The sequence below is a fragment of the Coloeus monedula genome, assembly GCF_965178545.1.
Source record: "Coloeus monedula genome assembly, chromosome: Z".
NCBI lineage: Eukaryota > Metazoa > Chordata > Aves > Passeriformes > Corvidae > Coloeus > Coloeus monedula.
The window spans coordinates 69,645,930-69,659,094 of record NC_138822.1 but is presented as its reverse complement, the minus strand read 5'-3'; the positions used below and the strand labels follow the sequence as shown (position 1 = coordinate 69,659,094).

The following is a 13,165-nucleotide window of genomic DNA, read 5'->3' as shown; positions in this document are numbered from 1 at the left end:
GAGCCTTGTGGGTTGGTTCAGAGCAGTGCCTGGTGTGATTCACAAAAGCCATGACATCAAACTCCAGGGTTTTGCTTTATAAAGTTTAGGTCTGAATCTCCCATACTTGTAACATTTTTCTTTCTGTTAACAATTTCAAGGGAAAAAAGCTGAACACACCAGGAAGGTGTTAGCGCCCAGCTTCCCTAAGAATCTGGGGAATGGTTCCTTGTGGTACAGTGTGGGGTAGGAAACATTGGAAGGGGCTGACAAAGCACAATGGAACTTCAACCATGCAAAGTGTTTTTCTTTCGTAGATAACACTTACGTTTCCAGTTCTGATAACGATGAAGATGTGTTAGTTACAACAGAGCCAATTCCAGTAATTTTCCACCAAATTGCTACAGGTAATCCTATTTTTGGAGAGTTTTATCAAGTTCATAATTTTTGAGGAAAGATATGATGTTACCTGCACTTAAAGGGAGATATGTTAAAGTGTTCAGCTGTACAGTTTGCTATTTTCTCAGTCTTGTTCTAGTAAATTGTCCTACATTTCAGAGTAGAAGAAATTAAAATATTTGTTTTGGGGATCACTACAATTGTGTGTAAAATGTAATTTTTTCTTTTAATGTCTTGCAGCCTGTGCTAGAGCAATTCCCCTTGAATACAGTTAGAGGTGCTTAATACTTTCCAATTACAAGTTTTCATGATCACTTGCTTAAAACTTCACTAAGTCTTTGCCATTGCAGATGAAACAGTCTATACCTATCACTGCCTCTGGTGAATTATTTCAGGAAATTTCAGACAAAATGGTTCAGCTGTTTCACTAAATTCAGCTACAGAAAAACTATTTATTTCTTCCCAATGATTTTGAGAACCTCTCATTTTAAATTATTCCCTTATTTTCAAAAAGTACTTGATACATGGAAGGGTATGCTTGTCTGACATACAGGTACATTTATACTGTATTTAATAAAGATCTGTGCATACTCCATAGAGACATTTTAGATTCTAGCAGACAGATTCTCTGATTATTTCAGGCTGCAGGAGAAACTGCACAGAGCACTCTTAATTCTGACAGTTCTTCAGATAGGAACACTTGACTTCATAATTTTTTTATTATTATTATAATTCTTTAGGGCATTTTTTTGCATAACATAGAATTACTTTGAATTCCACTGGAAGACCAGTATGATCTTCAGTCTCTGATCTCATTTATACAGATGTAAATCAAGAGTAATGTTACTGAAGTTGTTGCAGTAGCACACAAACAAAATCTTGCTATTATCATCAGAAGTTTGAGATAAATTTAACTTTCAAATATTTCTGTAATTTGAAAAGAAATTAAGCCCATAATTTTACAGTAGAGTAAAGATCTATCTTTTCATTTTCCTGAGGGGTTTTGATTTTTCCTTCTTTTATAAATTACACTAAATTAATGAATGACACTAAATTGTAAATCACAAATTGGGAAAAACGAATGTCCTAGACGGATCAGCTGAATTTCAATTCACACTTTAAAAAAGTCTTCTGGGAAGTAGGGGCTTCCTAATTTTAGACTGTTGCATTGTAAACTCTTTGATGCATTTGATTTCTGTAACTTTTTGTTCGTTATTTGCTTTACTACTGCAATTAAAAATTCCAAGTCTGCATATGCAAAACTCTTTCACTTTTTTTTACGTGTGTTCCTTATTTCCTTTTTTTTTTTTAAGAATTAAGAAAAACCAGTGATGTCAACTATTGCTTATCCATAAAGTCAAAATTACAGAGGGAGAATGGAGAGGTATGTATTTCTTGTGTGCGTACTTTAACAGAAATTATTTTAAGAAGCAAAAGCAAATAATAAAATATGACTGTTTACCATAGACTTCATATCAAAATGTGCTTATTCAATCTGTGCATGTTTGCGTGTTTTAAAGGGTGAGCATATTTCTCTGTTTTTCATACATGGTTTAAGCAGTGATTCACTTAGTTGGGAGAGGTTTCCCTCCTATCCTAGGAAATATGTTTTTGGCGTTTATTTCATTATATGTTCAACAGTATTACAGACCCTGTTGGCCCTAAATATACTGCTCTCCTAGAGAAATAGATAATGATTCCATTACCTTTTAACCTGCTCTGGCACATAAGACCTTAATTACTTAGCTCGCTGCTTCTTTGTGTAGCCTGCAGCAATCCCACTGCAGACTCGAGACCTCTGCAGGACTCTTCTCACCATAAGCAGAGTCTTGAGTATTAGGGTCTTCCAGGCATGGTGGTGTTTGTCCTGTTCCTCTGGCACAGGTCTCTGACCAGTCTCACTGAGACACTAAGAAAGAAGTGGCACTAATGTGAAATCTACAGGGTTGACAGTGTTACAGCCTCAAAGAAGGTACCCCATAGGCTCCTGTCTCAAGCAAGAAATAGAGCATTGTCACTTCGGGTGCTTAACTTAAAGACTTCCTTTGGTAAGGGTGGGTGCTGAGTTTCTTGATCCTGGAAAGGGGAGATAAGCATGCCTAGATGCTATTTGTTTAGTTTTTTTAGTAAATGAAACCTCATTTGATGTGAAAAACTGCACTGAAAATACTTTGCTTCTGCTGTCTCATCATTGTATTGAGTGCTCTGTGAACATAAGAAAAACAAGTGTGGGAAGAATTTACCCATTTCCTTAAAAGCCTGAGATATAGTTGGCTTCTGTCGGACTGAGTCTGAGCTTGTATTTTGTTTCTAGTTCAATCAGGTACTTAAATGTGAAAGTACTTAAAAAAAACCTTTATAAAAAGTGTCTTAACACTGACAAATTCTGTTGGCTAGGCAGTTCAAGGTTTGCTTAGAATATGATGGGTTTGTCACTATTCTAATGTGAGAATTAAATTTATATTTTTTTGTGTGGAATTTTTGCTCAGTTGATTTCTGTTTTGCAACAGACTTCCCTCGGAAGTAATTTTATTATAAAACAAAGAAAACAAAAATTTATTTATTTTCAGTGAAGTAGAAGCAGAAATTATTTTTATGCCTTTGCAGAAAATATTTTTATGTCGAAAATTGCCATGAGATTGGATGAAATACGGTTTTTGCACTATATGTATGTATACATTCAATGAACAGAGCAGGAATTTAGAGGTAGAGGTAGAAAAATGAGATTATAATGTCTGACCATAGAAATTGGGTGATAGGTGTATATACATATTGACATTTATGGTTGTGGAGTTCTGGGGTAACATTTATTTTTTGATTCATATATCTGATTGCTATTCCATTATGACAGATCTGTGTAGGACACGACTAAGAAAAAAGGGGTTAATGATTATGTTCAGGTTGAAGTGAAGAATGATGGTTTTAACAGGTGTTCTTTAGGAGCTACTAGTCAGCATAGGGCATAGAAATAACACATGCATTGTGGAAAACAAGAATTACTCTCTCAAGCAATTACATAGTTATAAGTAAAGGTCCAGTGGTGGGAAACAGAATATAACATTTAATCTCATGCTGAGTTGCAGTCAGTACCGGGATCAGTTCAGTTTACTTGATGATATTATTCACAAAGCAGCCTTTGTGAATAATATCTAAACCCTATTTAGAGCAGGTTTTACTTAGGTAAGCATGGGACTTTCTAATCCTTACTTTTCACTGTCTCAGAGCAGAGCTACTCAGATAATTAAGTTTGAAACTTTTCTGGCACCAGGCTGGAACTTCTGTTAAAAATAATAATTAAGCAGCAGTGTGTCAGGTTTTCGCAGAAGGAAATATTAGATAGTCCATGCTTGGACTTGGATTATTTCCTGAAACTATTAGAGTTTATTTATGAGAATGATGTAAAATAAAATTGTGGTAGGTTACTGACACACCAAAAGATATATGCCCAGAACCAGTCTTGGTGGGAGAGTTATGCTTTGTTTAGCAAAAGCACAGAGTGAAGTATCCCCACATAGTCTGCTGAATTATCCAGTTCTTTAAAATACCATGCTGTGCTTGTAAGCACACAAGTATTATTTTTCCAACATATATTTGAGGAGTTTTTATGTACCTTGTAGTAGGTGCTTTTTTCATGTGGTATTTCATTATTCTTAAAATGGGTCCTCTGGAAAAATTATTCTTAAAGATCTCTTAAGAAAGGATGCTATGAGCTTATTTGTATAAGCATAATTCCTGTAGTTACATTTAGAGCTATTCATGTGAGGTCAACATGTTGCTTTTGTCATTGTTAACTTTCCTTTTCCATTAAGGAGTCACGGCACAACAGCACAGTTGAAGAAGACTCTGAAGGAGATAATGATTCTGAGGAATTTTATTATGGAGGACAGGTAATGCAGGCATTTTTTTGCGCAAGTTCCAAGAAAGTCATATTTGAGAGTTCTTATGTTCATTCCATTATACATTTATGATAATACTTAATTTCTTATGTTTTTTCAATGTTGAGTAGAGTGGCATGTGTGTATATTCATAGTATTTTGTAGCAGAAATATTGAGTATGTTAAAATCTGTAATTATATCAAATTCCAAATAAGATTACTTTGTTTACATCTGCAAAACTGTAAGAACGGAAAAAGCAAATACCCTTCAGAAAGCTTGAAAATAGAAGCTAGTTGCTTACTTCCAGGAAACAGATAACTGACTCTGTAAAGCTTATCCCATTATTGATACAAATGGGAAGTCAGGCAAGATCCAAATCTGTTTCCTTCTGGAGGACTGCCATTTTTTAAAGTAAAAAGCACTGCATTTTGATGGTGAAAATGGTTATTACAAAACAATTTTGGTCTAGGCAGTAGTCCATTCTTTTTCTGAGCTCGAGAGTAAAATTCACCTTGAAAAATGCTGCATATTTGAGATGATTGTACTGCTCTGTGTCTTTCCTTCTGTTCCCTCAGCAGAATTAATTCTTACATTCTCCTGTGTATTGGGAAATAAAATCTTTTCATGCCTTTTCTTTTTGCAATATGCTTCACGCTGCTAGTCTCTTTATTCCGATTTTTCTTACTTTTTAGCCTAAACATTGCCCCAAGGAATCATTCCTTGCTTACATTATTAGAACTGGTTTTTTTTATGAACATTTTAGCGAATTAGGGTTGCTGTTTATGAAAGTTGTCCCTTGCCTCAGCCTTGAGGCTGAAGCCATCCGTGCCCTGGGTTGGGGCAGAGCCAAGGCTGCAGGAGCATGGCAGCAGTGCCAGCAGGGTGGGTCGGTGCAGAGAGCGTGGGATGCTGATGAGCAGGACATCACTGAGCTTCTTCTCTTGCAGAGCCAACAGTGCGGTGGGGTTAGAACACAAAATTCATATTGAAGTGCTTGACAGTAAAAAAACCAAAACCCAACAAGGCCCCGAAACGAACAAGCAAACAAAAAAACAACCCCATGCCCCTGAAAAGCTGTTAAAAGTTATATTGTAATTGGAACTGAAACAATGTATTTTCATTGTCTGAAATAGCTGACATGGGGAATTGACTCATGCTTGCTTCAGAAATGACTGCAGGAATTGCCTCCCTTCAGCTGCCGACTCCTACAGCCCCATGCTGGGGCGGATCATAGACATAATTCACTGCAAAGAGCAATGTCTTATTTTAATCTGCCTGAGAGGAAAAAGCTTCTGATCTTGTCCTGTAGTGATGAGTTGCGTGTATCGGCTTCATTTTTCAACTCTGAAGAAAGGGCAGTAACCTCAAGGTGAAGGAAAAGGCAGAAAACAGCTGGGAATGCTTATTTCTTGAACCAGGGTGGATACATTTGGTAAAGGATGCCTGGCAGTGCCCAAATGAATGAATAAATATTAACTCTGCCTGTGAGATATGAACACTGATAGCAGGACATCATTTTGCAAGGTGTAAAATGTTTACAAGGGTAAGAGAACTGTGTAGTAGACAACACTGGTTAGAATTTAAGTGCCTTATATTCAAATGGAAACTACATTATATTGCGTTATCTTCTCTATAAAGTAATACATTTAACTGAAGGTATAGTAACTGGCAAAAAAAAAAAAATCATGTCTGCAATAAAAATAAAATATCAGTTGATTATTAATGTCTTGAATATAAAATATCCAAAAAGAAAAATAGGAGAATAAGGAAAAAATAAAAAGGGACATCACAGAAAGTGTATTTTAAAAGAGGAAAAAATGTCGTGTTTAATCTAAAATTTCATGGTCAGAAAGACAAAAGTCTAAAGAAGACATGTACAGTTAAAAAATAATACTGAGGACTCAGAAAATAAATAGGAAATCAGGTAATGGGCAAAGTCCCTTGCAAGACAGAAAAGAACAATCCTTTTTCAAGGAGAGTGTTTGTAGAGGTTAAGTGAGCACCAAGTGCATTGGGGAGACAAAAGATTCGATCATGTATGTGGGGAACAGGCAAGGCAGGCTCCTTCATTAGAGACAAGCTTGTGCTATGCCCACAGGGAAAGGGAGCAGAAATACTGGCTTTAACAATTAGAGGGAAGAGATGCCAGTGTAGTTGTGTGCAATACAGTTGGGAAGGATGGAGGTCAGGAACAATTCTTAGCATTTCTGAGTGGTTACAGCTGGAAAAGACAAGAGGGTCACTGATGATGAAACAAGGATTGTGGAAGATGGGAAGTGGTGTTTGATGGGCAGTGAAAAGAAGATGCAACCTTTTCCTTGTAAATTAAATGTGTCTACTTCCTAGGCACCTGCTTGTAATCCTGCTTAAGGATTAAATGGATAAATACTTTAAAGTAGCTAAGTGGTTCAATAGCCTAAGACCTATTGATTTTCAATGGGATTTAGGTTTTAAATCACTTAATCTCCTTTTAAAAAGCAACCTTTTGTCAAATAATCTGAATAAGGTCTCAGATTAAAAATGGAGACTTTCTAAACACAGACTTTTGAGTCACAGCAAAGTTATCAGATTTTTTAGCTTTTATATTCACTTCTTCTGCAACTCTGTTAGTTCTTGCTTTGAATCTCTATCTTCTACATTTGCAAATAAGAACAGGAGATGAAAACAGAAATGCTACTGCGTTTGGCTCTCTCTCTGCATGTCTCTTGTGCTTCAGCTACAGGACATACTTGAAAATGCAGAAATACAAAACTCTGACAGCCTCCTCTGCGTACATCAATATGTCTGTGGCACTAATTCAGGGGTGGGTGGGAAGTACCATACTGTGGTCTTAAAATCTGCCAGAGCACTGCTTTGTTTCCTTTTCGAGTTCATTGCCTCTTACCATGAGAAAATAGATTAGAAAAAAGCATTATATTGAGCAGTGTAGTGTTCTGCATAGTGTTCCTTTTATATTTTGCTATTATTGAAACATAAGACTGATTTAAAAATCTGGTTTAGGACCAACAAAGGTGGCAAGTGCACCACAGCTACAATTTGTGAAATGATTGCTGTGCTTTCTTTGGAAGCAGGACAGCAATTATTTACGCATCTTTAAAGAATTCATCTTTGAGTAATGAGCATGTAAAAAGGATTGATTTCCCCCTACCTAAAGTGAAAAAAAATTACAATAACAATTTTCTTCTCATGCTCTTCTACTTGGAAAACTGTTCTGACATGCCTTCCCAAACAAAGGAAGGCTACTTGTTTTATGACCTTCTGGTCATGAATATCATTGGTATCTCTGAAAAATACATGCCCATGCCATGCTGATGAATTCTGTCCCTTATACTTAAAGAATTCTAAGTCTAATCAAATTAACTCTCTTATAATTTTCAAATGTCAAAAGGTGATCATCTGATTATTATTTTAATACTATTGAAATTTAATTAAATTGAAAAGCGCATCTCTAAGTATCAGAGCTGAAAGTGTCACAGCACTGGTTTCCTACAGATTTGGGTGTACAAATGGAAGAAACAGTACTGCAGTTGGATGTGACTCTGCAAGAGCAAGAATTCTCTGCAGGATTCCTGTATAAGGATATATATGTGTGGGTCTAAAGGAATAAATTACATTTTATTGCTTTGCTCTTGATATTTTCAAAGGTACAGACCAAATCCTACGCTCGTTTCTGAATCTGTCCAAATCTAGGGAGTTCATTGACTTCTGTGGAATTACTGTCATTCTAATTGTTGTAAAGACATAGATTTAGGTTCACACAATCAGGATAATTTTGCTTGAGAAGAAGGTAATAATAGACAGATGATGAATAGATTGTTACATGCCCAAAGAGGTATTTTGGACCTTATAGAAGAGAGGAGGATAATAATTATTTTGACTTCATACCATCCAACCAAACCAGCTCACAAGTTTTGCTTTTTAGTTTAAGCACCAAAATAACTTTTTCCACTTTTCATGTAGAGTTTGAAAAGGACAAGGGGTTGGTTTCTAGGTAGATGCTGCTTTATACCTTTTCTGGTAAAATACTGAACATGGGAAAGTGTTCTTTTAATTACTTTTTTTAATCTCCTGTTATGGCACTGGTGTGTAGAATGCAGCCAGTGAGTAAGCTGAAAATGTAATTTAGATGCTGGGGTGCTGGGTATAGAGAATAGTTTCATGTTTCTTTTGTGCCCAAGCATTCTGTGTCTAGTATATATATGAAAGAGTGGCAACAGCCAAGAGTGAGCAAACCTTTATCCTGTAGTGGTTGGTCTAGGATGACAAGACTGGGGAGATCTGGTTCTTATCCTGCTTAACATTCTTAAAATACACAAATATCCCAGAAAAAAACCCTGGGATAAAATCGGACAGATGAATGAGTCCTTTGCAGCTTCTCTTCCCACAAACAGGAAGAGAACCCTCAAAACCCTTCAAGGCAGAGGTGCCTGCTTTGAAAATCTTCTGTCCTTTCTGAGTGTGGCATTAAGGAATCTGAATGCAACATACTTCACAGAGAGAACTTTCAAGAGTCTAAATCAAGTGCCAGAAGTGAAATACAGAGCTCCCAAGATATTCTTCTTTCCCTGACAGGTTAGCTATGATGGAGAACTTCACAAGCACCCACAGCTGGAGGCTGATTTAACAGCAGTGAGAGAGATCTATGGACCTAATGCAGTATCTCTCAGGTATGACACTGGCCTTTCTGTATTGTGGAACCTTTAATGTTTTGGAGTTTGAGTTCCATATGCATCTTCCCTGACTGCCAAAGCACAACTCATTCCTGGTCATTTCTGCATGTTGTGTGACAAAAGGAGAGAGCACTGCAAGCCAGCATCAATGCTGAGTTTTTGGGGTTACTTTGTTGTTCAGCATGGGTACAAGTAGCTGTACTGAGAACAGCCCTGTTCTAAAACATCATTGTCTTCTGCAGTTGTAGTCAGGCAGTTGTGTTTTGTTGTAAATTACAGTTCAACATTTCTCTAAACTCTTGTTAAACTCCTTTTGTGTCATATTCTGTATTTTGCCCTGGAGGTGAACAAGAGGAATGACAAGAGATTTAATAAATATCTTCCCTAGGGAATGACTGAAGGAATTTGATTTGTCTAGTCTAGGAGAAAAAGAGAGGGAGAAGACACAGTAACAGTTTTTCTTATTCAAAAAAGCTGTTTGTAGGTAGGAGTGATCAAATATTCTGTATTGTCATCATGAGAGAGATGTAAGAAGCTAGGGTTTGATTAGAGATTAGGGAAATTTTCTAATTGTGGGAACCTAAAGTGTCCTACACAGGGAAGTAGTGGAACCTTGGTCAGATGTGAATTGCTAAGAATAATTACACACAAATTCTGTTGGGCATATATCAACATGCATGATACTGCCAATAGTGCATGTCTGTGTAGTATATATACTTTAATATTCCTCAGATATTTTATAACTTCATTTTCCATCTATGTAATCTTAATAAATTCATAAAAATAACAGGTAGGTAAGATGTAACAGACCTGTCAGATGTATTGCAAGGAAAATATCAAAGTTGTCATACAAACCAGGTAAGAAGCAGAGAGAGCATGCCTACAGCTATGGTGTACTTATACTTTCTCAAATTAAATGGAAATTTATAGCACTGCAAGAACCTGGGGAATTGAAATCTGGATAGTTGTATGTAGGTTTAGGAAATGAATGAGATAAGTCTTCAGTTGCCAAACTGATAACTATGAAATTGAGGTTCCTTTAAGCTCCTAAAAGGGAAACATTATGTGTAACCTTTCAAAAACTTAAATGCATGTAATTTATTGAATCAGCTGTTTCACTGGAAACACTGTGATCCTCTTGAGCTCACTACAGTAGAAACTGGCACCTGTGGCTGCTTTTGGCATGTGTAAAACTTAAATGTTTCATCCACTCTATTGCAGCTGAAAATATTTAAAAATTCTTGGAAATACACCCCACAGCTTTAAGCATTCATTTTCATCCCTCTTGTGCGGCTCCACTTCTCTAAGGAGAGAGAAGTTTGTCTGACAAGGAGATCCGCTAAGAGGCATATTTCCTAGAGAGCTCACCCTCCTTTCAGTAACCTCTTGCTGTCACAGAGTCAGTTTTACTTGTAAAAGTGAAGTTCCTGTACCTGCATGCTTTTCACCACTGCCCTTAAATATCTGGCCACAAAAGCCCTGAGAAAGTGATTCATCCAGCTGATCCAAACTCTTCTGTATCTCTTTACATTGCATATTCATTTATGGACAGAGGACCTCTGGGAGCTTCAAAACCAAAATTTGTTGATGAAGCCATTGTAGACAGCAGATCATAAGCTGCAGGTGTTGGAATAAAACATTATTTCCTCCTCATTCTCAGCTTGGGAAGTTAAAACTAGAGTTAGCATCATATGTCTAAAATTCATCTTCTAGGATTGTAGTGGGGCAGGGGCAAAGGGATTTCTGCAAGTATGGAATTATCACAGTTAAAACTAATTTTTATCTTATTCTTTCTTCCACTTATTTTTCTATTCCATTAGTTTAAGCATTTCTCTGTTTAATTTATAAAATTTTTCTTGTTTACAACCTTTTGAATCTCAGTTATGTGAGTAACACCAGCCTGCATTCATAAAAATTACTTAAGATAGCGTAACAAGGTTTGGATCTTCTGGAAAGTGAACAAAAAAACCTGATGCCACTGTTGTGTAGGGTAGTGACTAAGCCATTCAGTGTGGAGAGCTTGCCTGTTTCGAAGCCAGGTTTTCAGTGAGCTGTAAGGGTCAGCGAGTGCCTGTACAGCTCTGGGTGAGGTGACACTTGGAGCAGCTCTAAAGGTGGCTGGGAAGTCTCCTGTGATACAGCCCTGTCCTGCCATTCACCTGCCCTGTGTGTGCCATGTGTGGACAGACTTGTATAGAGGGAGAACTTGAGTTTGCCCTGACCAGAGAGAGCAGTTGGGTTGCTGAGTTTTGGTGGAAGGGGTTGCCTCGGCCAAACTTCTCAAGAGCTCAAGCAATTTCCAGTGCAAACTAAGCCCTACCTCAGCTGAGAGGTCACTTTGGTAGGAGACAGTTACATTTTAGTATTTCAGAATTGCCTTACCAACTGATGCACAACTGCCACTGTGCACTCGGTCAAGTTTAATAGAAAAGCATGGAAGTCACTCTGAGAACAAGTATAAAAATGCAGTTTAAAGTTGAAAACACCCTAGTGACTGGAAGCTAATCTGTGAAAAATTGAGAGATAGTACTTTTACAGTATTGCCTGCCCACTTAGGTAATTTAAATGAACACAGTTTTTTGTTTAGCTGTGTATGTATTTTCTAGCTCTGTTTTTTCATAAGTCTTCAAGTACGTTGGGGGAGGGCAGTCAGAGTGAGTCAGAAAATAAGAGGCAGAAAAGTCCCAGTTTAAATGTAAGATTTCAGATGGTAATGAAATACGTGTTAAATCCAAATCTTGCAATATTACATGCAACAGATAAAAAAGATAACTATTGCCTTGAGCACATTACAGGGCAGTCTTTATTTTTAACAAACCAATGCTTGAATGTATGAAGCAATCCCCAAGATATAACATGCCATCCTCTAGGCTATGTTGTATTTGTCTTCAGTGGTTTACCTGAAGCCTATTCTTATGTTACTGGCTGTTAACCTGAAATACTTTTGAGAATTAACAAGGGTTTTCTTGTGTCATAAATGGGAGCAGCATGTGACTATTAATTTTTCTTTGTTTATCTGTACAATACACGAGACAGAAATGCATAGCAGCAATGGAGAGATTTGGGGGAATTAGTAGAAAAGATTTAGCCTGCTTAAGCAAGATCCTCTGAAAAAAACTTCTAAGTGCAGCAGACAGTCGGTCACCCACTGGGAATATTGATCCAATCTATGTAAATGTGTATTTTGTAACTATTCTGATTTTACAGATGAGATTATCCTTTATAAAATCTTCCATGTTCTAAGTACTCGTGGATTGAGTAGTATCTTAAAGAGCTCTAATGTACTATAATTCTTTCCTTTCAGGGAATATGGAGCCATTGATGATGTAGATATTGATCTACATATTGATGTTAGCTTTCTTGATGTAAGTAATCTAATCACAGAATTACATAATGAACATTAATACCCATTTAATTTTGCTACGCATCAGACTCTCTAGACAACCACTGATACATTCCTTTTTTGGAGACTTGATCTTCACAAGTGGGTGTCACATTATTGATTGATACAGAGTGGAAAGGTTTCCTTTCCTTTTATGATCACATTCTTAAAATGCTGTGTTAGGCTTCTATTTGCCTCATGTGTTTTTCCTTCCAAACATGTTTTGTGAATAGTAAATGTTTTAATAAATATAAATGAAATACTTTTTTTATTTTTAAATGTTACCCTAGACATGAGTCAGGTGAAAGCACTTCACAGCCCTGAAGGGATAATGACTTTGGCTGCAGTGCTCCTGTACACTGATTAGAGAGAGGCTTGACTGGCAGAGGAGACATGGGACAGTGGTGCTGTTTGCTGACTGGCAGCATGGTTTCTGTAGCTGTTGTGCTGTCATTAGCTTCACACTTCCTCGCCTCATCTGTACAGTAACCTCCTGACCTTGATATAAAGAACAAAAATGAGAACTTTTAAGGACATCATTAGCTTCTGGACAGATACATCTTCTTTTCAGGGCAGCACAGCACATAAGACAGTCACTGAGCCTGACCAAAATTTTAAGAAAATCTCATCATAGCTTGAATTATTTAGACCAGTTTTAAGGAGCAAAAGTTTCCTTTGCCCTTAGTTATGGGGCTAGTTTCTATTCTGTCTTTTTTGTTCCTTTGCTTCTCAGCTTTGAAGCAGTACCTGTTGGTGGATGGGAATATGTCTGCCTGTACTGTACATGCAGTGTTGTGTATAAACCTCTGCTTGGTTTAAATGAGCTCACTCAAGACCAGGAAGCTGTCTGACCCTGCTC

At 37.0% G+C, this 13,165-nt stretch overlaps 1 protein-coding gene across 2 annotated transcripts in view; it reads left to right on the top strand.

Moving 5' to 3' along the window:
* The window catches only part of PARP8 (poly(ADP-ribose) polymerase family member 8), a gene marked incomplete at both ends in the record, with an annotated part of 124,762 nt that overhangs the window by 70,624 nt on the left and 40,973 nt on the right, over positions 1–13,165 (top strand). For both annotated transcript variants that reach the window (XM_082302243.1, XM_082302242.1), the window contains 5 exons: positions 297–386; positions 1,692–1,762; positions 4,188–4,265; positions 8,827–8,921; positions 12,229–12,289. In XM_082302243.1, the coding sequence (XP_082158369.1) occupies positions 297–386; positions 1,692–1,762; positions 4,188–4,265; positions 8,827–8,921; positions 12,229–12,289 (395 nt within the window). The remainder of the gene's footprint in view (positions 1–296; positions 387–1,691; positions 1,763–4,187; positions 4,266–8,826; positions 8,922–12,228; positions 12,290–13,165) is intronic.